Source organism: Saccopteryx bilineata, chromosome 1 (genome assembly GCF_036850765.1).
Source record: "Saccopteryx bilineata isolate mSacBil1 chromosome 1, mSacBil1_pri_phased_curated, whole genome shotgun sequence".
Lineage (NCBI taxonomy): Eukaryota > Metazoa > Chordata > Mammalia > Chiroptera > Emballonuridae > Saccopteryx > Saccopteryx bilineata.
Window position 1 is genome coordinate 83,705,735 of NC_089490.1, and position 14,729 is coordinate 83,720,463.

The following is a 14,729-nucleotide window of genomic DNA, read 5'->3' on the forward strand; positions in this document are numbered from 1 at the left end:
CTTTTTATTGCAAGTCCCACTGCTATAAAGCAATCTGAAGACTGTTTGTTTTATAATCTTGTTTGGAAATCACACCCTCTATTTTAAAGTTCAAGAACACTGCCACACAAAATCATCATACACCTCGACACCAAAACGCCTGTGTCTGGTTTCTGTGATAGAAGAGCTCAAACACGGCCTTGCAGGCAGGAGACACCTGTGGCAACACTGCAATGGGGACGTTCCTGCTGCTGTTCTCCTATCAGGGAGGGCCTGGAAGAGATCTGGGGTCTCAATTCAACTGACAGGAAAATGTGGAATTCATGTGATGAGAGGAATGCTAGTAATCCTGCAAGAGAAGCAAGAGGCGCACTACAAATGCAGAGGTGAGTGTTTTTATCCTTCTTCCCCTAGGGATGCAGTGCCCGAGGGATGACCAGTGTCTGAATTCGGTACAGCTGCCTCATTGCCCAGCAAGGGCCCTAGGGTGCAAAGAAAGCAACAAAAATGAAAAATGGACTCTGACCTGCACTGCCCTCTTCTCAAAGCACACACTGAGTCTACAAGAGCCCATGTGGACACCTGCTGAGCTGGGCTGGGTGATCTAGATGAGACCGGACTCCCTGCTCCAGGATCCTTCTCAGATCCCTGGCACCGTCCAGGGGTTTCAAGGACAGTATCTTCAAAGTTCACCTGTCCTTCCTCAGCCCGACATACAAATCTAGTCACTCCCCTGAGACTGCTAACTACAGGGCCCTGTTTGTCTGAGAACCTTCAGGACTCACTACACCTGGCCACACAATGGCTCCTGCAATTCCGGAGGATGGGTAGAGAGGGACATCACAGAGATACTATGCACAGCATGTACCTTGACATGTATCGATCAAAACATCCACTTGTCTAAATATTCCCAGACGGAGCAGTTTTTCACGGGCTTCATGAGATTTCCGCATTACCTGTGAGAGAGAAGAAACACAAAAGGTATTTCTCTAAGACACAGAGACATGGATGGTGGCCCTGTGTCCAGGCTGGTGGTTCTACCACCTGGGGCTTGCTGGTCACTGAGAAGAGAGTGCCAGTAAGACCAGACACTCAGGGCAAAAAAAAAAAAAAATCCTATTCAGAGAGCAGAAAGCTGAACATATAACATAATACCTTTTACATAAACAAAAAACAAATTAAAATGCACACAGCCCGCAGGTCTGGAAGGACTCACAACCAATTAACTAATTGGTCATCGTTACGTCTGGTGTAGGGCAGACTTCCGTGTGTGCCCATGTGCACTTTTAAGCTGTCTGAATTCTCTAACCACTCTTCTGCTTTTTTCCCCCTCCAATGTCAGGAACAGTCCTCTCTGATGTCAGGACTGGGAGTAGAAGGGGAAGGCCAGAAAGGGACCTAGGAAGCGAGGGAGGACCTTAGAGACAGCAGGGTTTAGATTTCATCCTGCAGGAAGGAGAGTTACTCCAGAGTTTTCAGCAGGAGAGGCAGGATGGACTTTCCTGAGGACAGAGCTGACCATGTGGGCAAGCACAGAGGAGGAGAAACTGGACAAGAGAGGCAGGAGGGATCCCACAGCAGACCGGGAGCTGTGAGGGCACTGGTCAAGCACAAGTCACAGTGTTAGAGGGAAGGACAGACCACATTTCACAGGCAGGAGCTGAGGACAGGCACTGACTGGATGGAGTCCCTGCGAGAAGCAAGGAGGCCACAAGGACCGTCAACTCCGGGCTCATCGCATCCTGATACAATTAGAGAAGTCAGGGTGGCGATGGGAGGCTGGGCAGGTAGACGAGGAGTCCAGTTTTCAGCCACATCGCGCTGGAAATGTTTGTGGTGACTCCATGAGGAAATGCTGAGTGGGCAGTGCCTATTTAGGGCTAAAACTCAGCATAGGGAAAATGGTAGACATGAGGCTGAGGAGCCTACAGGTTGTAGCTGAAGCCAGGAGAGTGGATGAGGTTACCCAGGGAGACATAAGATCACCCAGGACAATGATCGTCGCGGAAAACCAACCCTTCAGGATGGTCACAGGCAAAGAAGCTGACAATGGGTCTAAAATGATTGTGATGAGAAGTAGGAAGCAGCCCAAAATACTGTGGGCTTTGTGGAAACCAAGGGAAAGAAAAGGTTGAAAAAGGAAGAGGATGTCAACACCTTCCAAAGATAGCAAAGTAAAAAAAAAAATTCCCGACGTGACAGTTATCACTTTTCAATATGAAAGAAGCATATTAATGGAAACCTGGCAATGCAAAGGAAAAGAAAAGATACCAACAGGTAATTCACAAGAGAAATGTGAATGGCCAACAGACATGAAAAAGGTGCTTCATCTCATTCATAGTTAAAAAGAACAAATTGGAAGAAAGAAAGAGTATTTTTCACCTATCAGGTTGGCCAGAATTTTTAAGGTGTGACAATAGCCAACGCTGAGAAACAGGCCCTCTCGTAACCAGCCGGAAAGGCACGGGCTGCAGTGATCTCTTCGGAGGACAAGACGGCACCAGTACTAGAACTACAGAGCGCACCCCTCGGACCGGCAACCCCACCGGCAGGAATGTATCCCACAGGTGTCCTGTCACACACACAGACATGCTTACTGCAGCACTGCTCGTAAGAACAAAATGTTCCATTTATTTAAATGCTCATCAATAGGAAACTTCACAATAAATGGCACAAAGTGCATGTAGCAAGACACTGTGAAATCAGTGTGTGCTGATGTGAAAACATCTCCATCATTAACAATGACAAATGTGAAAGACGCAGGAGAAATGTGGAGAAGGGGGCCACTGCTGACGGGCGCAGCGTATCCAGACCTGTGTGCGTGTACCACACTCCGGGCTGGCGGGTCTAGGTGTGGCCGTGAGGGAATAATCTACATTTCATTTCAATATCCTCTAAACCATTAGATTGCTTTAAACTGCTTTTAAAATTTTACATATATATTACTTTAATCTTTTTTTTAATATTAATATTTTAAAATATTTTATTTATTGATTTTTTAGAGAGAGAGGAGTGAGAGAGACAGAGAGAGAGAAGGGGGAGGAGCTGGAAGCATCAACTTCCATATGTGCCTTGACCAGGCAAGCCCAAGGTTTCGAATCGGCAACCTCAGTGTTCCAGGTCGGTGCTTTATCCCACTGCGCCACCACAGGTCAGGCCTAATATTAATATTTTAAAAGTGGGAATGGCTAAACTGTTGAAAGGTCAAGTCAAATGAGGACTGAAAGGAGCCACTGGCCCTGGCCACGAGGGAGCTGTAGGTGTCCCTGCCCAGCACGTAAGTGATTCCAAGGTCAGCAGGACAGAAGGAACCGCAGAGGACAGAAGGTAGATGATGCAATCCAGCAAGGAGACTGGAGGAATGGAGACGGTGCTGGAGGGTCAGCAGAGAGAGTCAAGGTCAGCGGGGCCCTGAAGGAGAGTCAGGGCAGCACGAGCAGGGCACCACGAAGGAGCCGGCGCTCTGCCAGTGTCAGGACCGCTGTGAGGACACAGGGCTAGACGGCCTTGGAGAAGAGGGCAAGCACCCCTTCTCAGGGATGAGGGAAATGCAAACACGTTGGTCTGTGGGAAGTACGGGGAATAGAGGGGTTCAGTGTGGGGCGCCAACGCTCCCTTCAGGGCAGGGAGCAAGGCCATGCACACAGAGGCTGGGGCGGGGCACACGGCAGTGTGAGGACATAGGACAGTCACGGGCTCTTCAGGAGGGAATGGAAAAGATGCCAAGCAGAGAGAATACTTGCCTCAATAAGGTTTTTAGCCTTAAAAACGTCTCCAATTTCATACATGATGATGTCATCTTTAGTCCTTCCGAGTCCGTCAAAATGAACATGCTGAACAATCACCTGAATGTGACAAGAGAACGCAGACTGCTAAGCATGACACAGGGCAAGAGGTCAGGCATCACGGCCAAAGACGTGTCTGAAATTAATTTCAAGGATTTTTTTCAAGTGTAATGACCCACATTTCTGAATCCAACTTTATCCTATTTATTTTTCATACTTTTTCAAATAGCTGGTGACTTGAACTTAACCTTTGCTACCTCTGTACTGCCTGTGAACAAGGTCACCTGTATCCGGATGACCAGGGACCGCATCAGTCCTAAACCCAGCAGGCCCAGCGGTCCCCTGTATGTCTTTCCTGACGTGCTCCCTGAGCACCGCCCCAGGGGGACCCAGACTGTAACCCGATTTCATACTGTGTGCGCCCTACTGGAGACCCTGTGTGAACATGGCAGGAGTGCTGACTCGAGGAGCCTCCCACCTCTGTCTCCGGAGCAGGGGCTGCTGCTCGCTCACCACTGCTCCCATAAAAGCCCCTCAGTGCACTGAATATGCAGATGTTTACTTAATTTGTTCAAGAAAAATGCACTGATTATCTATGACATAGGTGTTATTCTAAACACAGGATACAGCAGTGAACAAAACATCAGCTCCTGCCTCAGTGGAGCTTACATTTTAAGGGAGGATAAAAAAGCAATGTACATAGTGTAGCAGATGGTACCAAGTAACAGAAAAATAAAGCCAAGACAATAGGAAGCGTTAGGGAAATTTATAACTTTTAGGTGATTGGAATACTGTGCTGAGATCTTAATTTAAGAATTAATAAAAATGTGCTCACATTTTCTTCAGCTGTATTTAATTTCAAAAGCTACAAAGAGGGCCTGACCTATGGTGGCACAGTGGATAAAGTGTCAACCTGGAAACGCTGAGGTTGCCGGTTCAAAACCCTAGGCTTGCCTGGTCAAGGCACATATGGGAGTTGATGCTTTCTGCTCCTCCCCCCTTCTCTCTCTCTCTCTCTCTCTCCCCTCTCTATAATGAATAAATAAAATCTTTATAAAAAAAAACAAAATCAAAAGCTACAAAGTTTAGGAAAAGTTTCATTTCTCTGGGAGCAGGGAAGGGTGTATAGATTTAAGCATAATTTGAGTTCGTTTTTGTTGTTGTTTTTTAGCAAGAGAGATAGAGACAGAAAAGAGGGACAGATAGAAACAGACAGGCAGGAAGGGACAGAGATGAGAGCATCAATTCTTCGTTGCAGCACCTTAATTGTTCACTGATTGCTTTCTCATTTGTGCCTTGACTGGGGGGCTCCAGCAAAGCAAGTGATCCCTTGCTCAAGCCAGCTATCTTGGGCTCAAGCGAGCAACCTTGGGGTTATGTCTATGATCTTCCGCTCAAGCCAGCAACCCCATGCTCAAGCTGATGAGCCTGCGCTCAAGCTGGCAACCTTAGGGTTTTGAGCCTAGGTCCTCTATGTTCCAGTACAACGCTCTATCCACTGCCCCACCGCCTAGTAGGGCGAGTTAGTCTTTGAAATACAGTGTGTCCATAAAGTCATGGTGCACTTTTGACCAGTCACAGGAAAGCAACAGAAGACGATAGAAATGTGAAATCTGCACCAAATAAAAGAAAAACTCTCTCAGTTTCATACCTATTCAGTGCAGTTTGATGTGGGCTCACGCACAGATTTTTTAGGGCTCCTTAGGTAGCTATCTCGTATAGCCTCTACAGACTCGTCACTGACTGATGGCCTTACCAGAATGGAGTTTCTCCACCAAACTGCCGATTTCATTCAACTGCTTATCCTACCGAGTAATGTTATTCCTATGTGGTGGTGCTTCATTATAAATGCGCCGATATTCATGTTGCACTTTGGTCATGGATTCGAATTTAGCAAGCCACAGAACACACTGAACTTTCCTCTGTACCGTCCACATCTCGACTGGCATGGCCGTGGGCTGCTCTGCTGTATACACGGTGTTACATCATCATCTGCGAATGCGCACATGCTGCCACATCATCCTACAGAAACTGGGAGGGTTTTCCTTTCATTTGGTGCAGATTTAACATTTCTATCGTCTTTTGTTGCTTTCCTGTGACCGGTCAAAAGTGCACCATGACTTTACGAACACACTGTACTTTTAAAATGATATAAATAAAAAATGTGTTTGTTTAAATTTCCCACATAAATAATCAAGGAAAAACTATTTTCCTAAAACCAGAGACTACACTTTTCTAAGTCATCAGTCTCTCTGAAATGTAGTTGGCTACAAACTCTTTGATGAAGTCACGGACACAGGTCAATTGCTCTTTACCTTTCCTAAGAGGTTTACGGAAATGAATGTTTTTAGTAAAAACTCTATCAAGCCCTTCAACAGAATACTCACATCTTTATTTTCAAGAATCTCCTGTTTGGTTTCAGGTTCAACTTCAACAAATTCAGCTTCTTCTCCTAATGCTCCAAAATCAGGTCCACTCGCTGGAAGAGGCTCCAAGCTCTGGAAGGGAAGCAGGAATCACAGATAAAAAACCAAAACCTTAGAGTTTTGTCTTCAGATGGTAACTCTGGAAAACTCAGTTCTGTGGTTCACTCCAGTTAGTGGAGGCTGGGGCAGGGGGCAGGGAACAAGGGCATAAGCTACTGTTGATGTACAATTCTTTTTTTTTTTTTTTTTCATTTTTTTTTTTCTGAAGCTGGAAACAGGGAGAGACAGTCAGACAGACTCCCGCATGCGCCCGACCGGGATCCACCCGGCACGCCCACCAGGGGCGACGCTCTGCCCACCAGGGGGCGATGCTCTGCCCATCCTGGGCGTCGCCATATTGCGACCAGAGCCACTCTAGCGCCTGGGGCAGAGGCCAAGGAGCCATCCCCAGCGCCCGGGCCATCTTTGCTCCAATGGAGCCTTGGCTGCGGGAGGGGAAGAGAGAGACAGAGAGGAAAGCGCGGCGAAGGGGTGGAGAAGCAAATGGGCGCTTCTCCTGTGTGCCCTGGCCGGGAATCGAACCTGGGTCCTCCACACGCTAGGTCGACGCTCTACCGCTGAGCCAACCGGCCAGGGCAATGTACAATTCTTATACCAGTATGAGGTCATCAGTGTCTAGTGTATTATTCATAAATAAAACAAAGATGAATTTTCAATTAACTAAAAGGGTCAAGCATGAACCTGAGATGACTACATCGTGAACTGAGGATTATGGCTAATCTAGTTCTATACATCTGAGGCCCTTCTGAAACAAAAATATTTTTTTTAATATATTTTTAAAAGATTTTATTTATTGATTTTACAGAGAGAGGAGAGAGAGGGAAGGGAGCGAGAAGTATCAACACATAGTTGCTTCACTGTAGTTGTTCACTGATGGTTTGTCATATGTGTCTTGACCAGGCAAGTCTAGGGTTTTGAACCAGCGACTTCAGTATTCCAGGTCAACACTCTTTATCAACTGTGCCAAGTGAAACAAAAAACAATTTAAAAATAATATTCCATGTCTGGGCCCTGGCCGGCTGGCTCAGTGGTAGAGTGTTGGCCCAGCGTGTGGAAGTCCCGGGTTCAATTCCCGGCCAGGGCACACAGGAAAAGCACCCATCTGCTTCTGCACCCTTCCCCCTCTCCCTTTTCTCTATCTCTCTCTTCCCCTCTCACAGCCAAGGCTTCATTGGAGCAAAGTTGGCCCAGACGCTGAGAATGGCTCCATGGCTTCTGCCTCAGGCACTAGAATGGCTCTGGTTGTAAAGGAGCAACGCCCCAGATGGGCAGAACATCGCCCCCTGGTGGGCATGCCAGGTGGATCCCAGTTGGGCACTTGCGGGAGTCTGTCTTTCTGCCTCCCAACTTCTCACTTCAGAAAAATACAAACAATAATAATAATAGTAATCCACACCTGACTAGGTGGTGGCACAGTGGATAGAGCATCAAACAGAGACGTAGAGGACCCAGGTTTGAAACTCTGAGGTCACCAGCTTGAGTGCAGGCTCATCTGGTTTGAGCAAGGCTCACCAGCTTGAGCCCAAGGTCACTGGCTTGATTGAGCAAAGGGTCACTCGGTCTGCTGTAGCCCACCGGTCAAGGCACATATGAGAAAGCAATTATTGAACAACTAAGGTGCCACAACAAAGAATTGATGCTTTTCATCTTTCTCCCTTCCTGTCTGTCCCTATCTGTCCCTCTCTGTCTGTCTTTGTCACAAAAAAAAAAAAAAAATCCACAAAGATGTATCCAGGAAAAGAAAAAAATTTGCTTTCCCAATTGTTAGAGGAAGTATCCTAATTTTTTAAATCAAAATTGAATTCTAGGACGACTAATTACATTGACAACCCAAATTACTACATTTTTTTCTGGACCCAGGTAGATTTGTTTGGGTTCAGAAAGTCTCAGTTACACACTAAGAGAAAACTGTATATGCTCATAAAATTGTCCAGAAGAAGGTCACTCTCTTCAAACTACACAGAAGGTGCTTTAATGCTTTTGAGATGATGGTAGTTCATTATCATGAACAAGGACTGACTGCACAGGCTGTGCCTGAGTTAGTACAATTCCAGGAGACATGATAGTAGTGTGCGTAATAATAATGTATACAATATATATTACATACAGGCCTGTTTAACCACAGAGAATCCCAAACACTCCTGGATTGGATTCAGGTCTTATGTGGCCCCAGGTAACTTTACAAATAGGCAGGTTTGAGGAAAACCAGACTAACTATTGTCTAGCTGCTTCCTTTACCAATTCTCTATAAATAAGCACTTTTAAGTGCACAGAAGTGTCTGATACCTGCAATATATAATATAATGGGGACTCTGGGCCATGATCACCTTATCCCTGGAATACTCAATAGCCTCTCATTAGTAGGTCCTCAGTGACATAACTGGTTCTCTGGAAAAGTAATGACCTGACAGTACTCTGTCCTCTTTCTCATCCCTGCCCTAAAGACTATGATGATCCTCAAAAGTCCCAACAAGTGAGAATCCAACCAGACTCCTGCACACAAGGACTTCATCGTGTGGCCCACAAGTGCTCCCAACTCTGACATTCACATTTGTACACACACCTCGGCCTCTCTGCCAGAAGTAACTCCCCTCTAAGCAGCTTAAAGAGCCACCATAAATGGCATCTTCTCTGTGAGCCACCCCTGGCTTCTTCATGTAGAATCAGTCCCTCCTTCTCAGGGACACCCAGACATCAGAAATTTATGACCTTTACAAGAACTCCTACTTCTTATTTTTATCTGCCCTGGTACATTAAAAGTACTCAATGCGGGTGTCCCGGGTTCGATTCCCGGCCAGAGCACACAGGAGAAGCATCCATCTGCTTCTCCACCCTTCCCCCTCTCCTTCCTCTCTCTCTCTCTTCCCCTCCCGCAGCCAGGGCTCCATTGGAGCATAGTTGGCCCGGGCACTAAGGATGGCTCTGTGGCCTCTGCCTCAGGCACTAGAATGGCTCTGGTTGCAACAGAGCAACGCCCCAGATGGGCAGAGCATTGCCCCCTGGTGGGCATGCTGGGTGGATCCCGGTCGGGTGCATGCGGGAGTCTGTCTGACTGCCTCCCTGTTTCCAACTTCAGAAAAATACAAAAAAAAAAAAAAAAAAGAAAAAAAAAGAAGAAGAAGTACTCAAATATTTGTGAAATGGCTTAGTGGATGATTTTTTAAAATTAATTAATTTATTGATTGACCAATTTTAGAGAGGAAAGTGGGGGTGGGGGGAAGAAACATTTTATTGTTCCACTTTGTTATGCATTTATTGGTTGACTCTTTTATGTGCCCTGACCAGGGTTCAAACCCACAACCTTAAAGTATCAGGATGATACTCTAACCAACTGAGCTACCTGGCCAGGGCCGATTTTTTTTTTCCTTTTGTTAATTTAATAAACATTTACAGAGTGCCTGCTACAAGCTGAGTACTGGGCTAGGAGCGGGAAATGCCTCAGCGAACCAGACAGACCAAGTCCCCGCCTCGTGGTGCGTGAAGTGGAACACTTACATAAGTAAAAAAGAGAATGCTGGGCAAAGAAAATATCATTTTTTCACATCACTATTCTTTCACTTTTGTTGTGTTATATTTAAAAAATGAAATAATTACTCTATTTCTCAAAAATATTAACAAATTAAAATAGTAACTTTCCCTTACACCATTTTATAAATGTTTCCTATATTTAAGTTTATATAGTGCAAAAAGTATATTAAATTTGTGCAACTTGTATATGCAGAGTATATACTATGATTATGAATATATGCATCTATTCATCCTATTTAAGCTGAATGCCAAGCAAATACACTCTGACCAGGCACCAAATTTATATTCCATTATGTTAAAAGAGCTCCTTTATGATTTCCAAAATTTCAAAGCATGAAACAAGATTCACTAAAGACCTGCCAGACCCATTTGTATTCTTTAATCAGAAATTCAATGTTTAAGAGATGATGTATTTGTGATTTTGTTGCTATGTCATAGCTGGATGTCCTATAGTCTTACTGATAGAGATTTATTGATTCATCAAGACTCTCACCCTCATAGAATTTATATCCCAGTGTCTGAAAGAGTAGGCATGGTGTTAAGTATTTGGGGAAATTAATTAAAATAAATATCTTCCTCTAGCCTCCAACCTTTAAGCAGATCAGCCTACCAGGCACTCAAATTTTATTGAACATCACATGCCAGGCACTGTGCAAAGCAGTGCTAACTAAAGGGATAGAACATGAAATCAATTTAGTGAGTTATGAACAGCATCTTTAAAGTGATGTCAACTAGAATCAAATAGCAAATATAAAAAATATATTATTGATAAATACTGTTTCACAAAACTTTTGTTTCACATATGCATGAGGATACTTGACCATGTTCATATAACACCGGCTAATGGAATAGAAAGGTCAAGTTAAGTTAAAACATTGTTCCTCGGCCCTGGCCGGTTGGCTCAGCGGTAGAGCGTCGGCCTGGCGTGCGGGGACCTAGGTACGATTCCCGGCCAGGGCACATAGAAGCGCCCATTTGCTTCTCCACCCCCCCCCTCCTTCCTCTCTGTCTCTCTCTCTTCCCCTCCCGCAGCCAAGGCTCCATTGGAGCAAAGATGGCCCGGGCACTGGGGATGGCTCCTTGGCCTCTGCCCCAGGCGCTAGAGTGGCTCTGGTAGTAGCAGAGCGATGCCCCGGAGGGGCAGAGCATCACCCCCTGGTGGGCAAAGCGTGGCTCCTGGTGGGCGTGCCGGGTGGATCCCGGTAGGGCGCATGCGGGAGTCTGTCTGACTGTCTCTCCCCATTTCCAGCTTCAGAAAAATACAAAAAAGAAAAAACAAAAAAAAAACCACATTGTTCCTCAATACGTTAATCAAAGGAGCCAGCAATTTTAGCACTTATGGAACTGAATAAAAAGCAGAAACTTTTTTTCCATATCCCTAGCACCTCCAACAGTGCCAAGCACATAGCAACCCATTGGAAAATATCACTTGAATAAATGAATGAATGCTTACTTTGTTCAAGATGCTACATGGGATGAAAGCCAAGTAAGACGTAGGTCCTATCAAAACATCTAGAAACTGAGAATCTAAAAGGATAAAACAAAAATGCAAACAGACCTAAAACAGGGCACCAGAGGAAAAAATGTCAAGGAAGCGAGTAGCACCCAAACGAAGGATAAGGAGGAGGTCTATGTAGGCAAGTGACCTGAACTGAGTTCTAAAAGACGGAACATCCTGACAGCTAATGATGGTTGTGAAGCGGGGGACTGCGGAGGGAACTGGGTGGCACCGTAGAGTCCAGACTGTGTCAGAAAAGCAACAAGTGTTTCATTTGAATGAAAGATCTGTGAAGTCCTATACCGGATGCCAGGCGGAGAAGTCTGTGCTAAGTTCTTTTGGAAGACAATGGGGAAACTACCGAAAACCTTGGAGCAGGGCACTTGAAACAATCCGTGTTGTAGCAGGGAAGTTGTATTGAGGGCTAGGACTCGGGAGATGTGAGTTTTGGAACATACTGAGGCTCTGTGTGACCCTGGGCAAAGACTCATTCTCAGGTCCTCGGGTTAAAATCAGGGTAAAGGAGAGCAGTTTGGCAAGCAGTTAGTTCGCGCCACGCACCCACCTAAGGGAGGCTTCTAATTCTCGCAACAGCCTGGAGAGTAGATATTATTGTTTTAAAAGGAAGGACTAGTGCATTCATTGAGAGGTTCCGTCTAGGATGGTAGAAAGTAGAGAGGACTGAAGATGGGTCTAGGCTGGGTACACAGCGGAGGATCGAGAGACTGGAGAGAGAGGGGTGAGGGGACACCTGAAACGGCTGAAGGTAGAGAGGTCAAGTCATGGAAAGAAAAACTTAATGACTCTGCTCCAAGACATCACGGGAACTTCGCTACTGCTTTCTGGGCCACCGCCTCGTCGAGTCACCTTGGGCGAGTCACACCCCTCCTCGGACTAAGGGTTTCCTGCTCAGAGGTCGGCAGGACCTGCTGGCGGCACCTTTGCGGCCTCCTGCAACAGGCCCGCGCGGGCACTGAACGCGGAGCGCCCGGCTCCGTTCCACGGCGGCCTCCGGGCCCAGCCGCCCTCGGAGCCTCCTCGCCACGGCACAACCTCGGGAGCAGCCGCGAGATCGTCTCCCCGCAGCGCCCGCCCAGAGGTCACTCAGCCTGCTGGGCCTCTTACCCGGGCGTGCACCGTCCCCATGGCTCCCTCTCCGACCACTGCCTCGCAGAGCTGCCCGAGTCCAACCAAGGCTCGGCTGGTGAGAGCAGAGGTCCGGTGCGCGGTGGCGGAGCTACTGATCAGCGAACCACCCACAAGCTCCCGGGTGCGGCACACTGGGGGCGGCCATGATGCCCCGCTTTAGCCCCGCCTCCTGGCTCTCGATGCTTCCGCTCATTGGACCTTTAAGCGGCTGTAACCCGGATGTTCACGTGGACGCCGGGAAGCCCTGGGGCCTGGAGAAGGCACTTGCACAGAGCGTCCAATGACGCTTAGAGCGCGGTTCTGCGTGAGTCTCCAGATCTGCCAGTAGCAGGTGTCAGGAGTTTCCTCGGGGAGAGGCCACAGCAGCTGGTGGGTGCGCCAAGTCTAAACCCACATCTCTTTCTCATCCCTCCTGGCACTCCTGCCCAGTGGGTGATGCGTTGTCCCCATGCTCATGCGAAGTGCTGAGGCTCCCCACTTTCGGCATGTAGCAGTGGCCTCAGTGAATAAGTGCAGAATTACTGCTCTCCCACCCTAGACTGGGGCAGACAGCTGCAGCTCTAAGCAGATGTCACCCATCCACAAAGAGACTTGAGAGCTGGGAGTGGACCCAGGAGGGAGGTCAAGAGAGAGGTGTGGAGTCATCCTGCCACTGCAGACACACCAGGTCCTCCAAGATGCCCCCAGTCCAACCTACCTTATTCACCACTGTGTCCACAGTACTTAGTGCAGTGCTGGCTCAGTGTATAGTCAACGCCACTGGGAAATGGAGGTGACACAGTCTTCCCTTCACCCCAGCCCTGTGGTTTTGCTCATACTGTTCCTTCTGCCTAGGATGCCTTTCCGTGGCCCCTTGGCCTGGGATGCCCAGCTCAGCCCACTCCTGGCCATGCTGCCCAAGACAGTCACATCCCCACCCCTACTGTCACCAAGTGTTCCACCCCACAGCAGAGTTTCAGTGTCCCGGGGAACATGTGAGAGACCCTCTGGGATGATTGTTAAAGACACACCTTCCTGGGCCTCAGCCCTGACCTGCTGAATCAGAATTTCTGGAAAGAACTTGGAAATCTGAATTTTAAGGTGTGCAGGCAATTCTTTCGCTAAGTTTGAGAACCCCTCATTGAAACATTCTTTGTTTCCATGTCTTTCTTCACCACTATTTTCAAAACTCATTGAAAACATGGGTCTATTAACATGCTTATATGAAACCTGGTCAGAAATCTTGGGAGAGGAACAGAGCAGCAAGGGACGTAAGAGGAGGAGGTGGGGCATCAGCAGGAGTGGGACAAGGATGTTAGTGCACACAAGGCCGGCAGGACAGTCTCCCAAGAAAGGAGGATGGTTTGGGGGGTCAGGCCTGGTGGGAAGGCTTCTGGGCCTGTGCACAGCTCAAGAGGCAGAGGAAAGGGCTTGGGATGTGAGCTGGTAGAAGAAGGGGCCTATAATTAGCTGTATGACCTCAGGCAGGTCACAACCTCTCTAAGTATCAGACTCCTCCTCTATAAAATAAGGGGATGGTATTGCTAAGGACTCTGCCAGTTCTATGAAAGATTTTAAAACTCAGTTTATATTTCACACTAGGAAGTAATAGGTCTGGGCATTACAGGCTTTTAAAAGCCTGTCTTGAATGTCCACTTGCCAGGGGGTCAGAAGCACCATATTTAATTACAAGAGCGGCTTTATGACGGCCTGCTGTGGTTCAGTCACGATTCTCCCTACCACTTCTGTGTGGCCTTCAGCAAGGCACATACCTCTCTGAGTCAGTTTCCTCTTTTGTAACATGGGGGTAGTAACAGTATGCACCTCCTAGAATTAATAGAGGTAAAGTTGTGCTCAGAGCAGGAGTGCACTCACCAAGGACTGGCTGTCCCCACAGCTGTGTGCCATGCACGGTGCTAAGTGCTTTTCATGAATGGTCTTATTTCACCTTCCCACTAAGGTGGCTTTTTGTAGGAGATGAAACAGGCTCAGAGAGAGACTGATACCTTACATCCAGGTGAGACCCAAACACAGGAGAGTCTGATGTGGTCTCGTGTTCTTAGCCACCTCTGAGCAATGCCCACAACACCCAGGGACTAGACGGAGTACTGGGCTAAATTTAGTCGACGATGGCTCAGACGCTTCTCAGCCCTGACTTCCCCTCGCCTGGCAATTTTTTAAAAAGGGGCTGGAGCCTGCAAACAGGCCGCAGCCACCAGGTGTCCCTGTGAAGAGAAGCTCAGAATATGGCCATTTTTACCTGGCAGGACTCTTGAGTGACCTGGGCTCAGAGTCCACAGGCTCAGGTTCCAGGACCCAGGAAAC

At 47.4% G+C, this 14,729-nt stretch overlaps 1 protein-coding gene across 1 annotated transcript in view; it reads right to left on the reverse strand.

The window, feature by feature from the left end:
- The window catches only part of SAMM50 (SAMM50 sorting and assembly machinery component), a 28,824-nt gene extending 16,226 nt beyond the window's left edge, over positions 1-12,598 (reverse strand). The window contains exons 1-4 of the mRNA XM_066255793.1: positions 12,402-12,598; positions 6,152-6,262; positions 3,723-3,824; positions 848-935 (exon numbers count right to left, since the gene is read on the reverse strand). Coding sequence (XP_066111890.1) covers positions 848-935; positions 3,723-3,824; positions 6,152-6,262; positions 12,402-12,422 — 322 coding nt within the window. The 5' untranslated portion in view covers positions 12,423-12,598. The remainder of the gene's footprint in view (positions 1-847; positions 936-3,722; positions 3,825-6,151; positions 6,263-12,401) is intronic.
- Between the last annotated feature and the right edge of the window lie 2,131 nt (positions 12,599-14,729).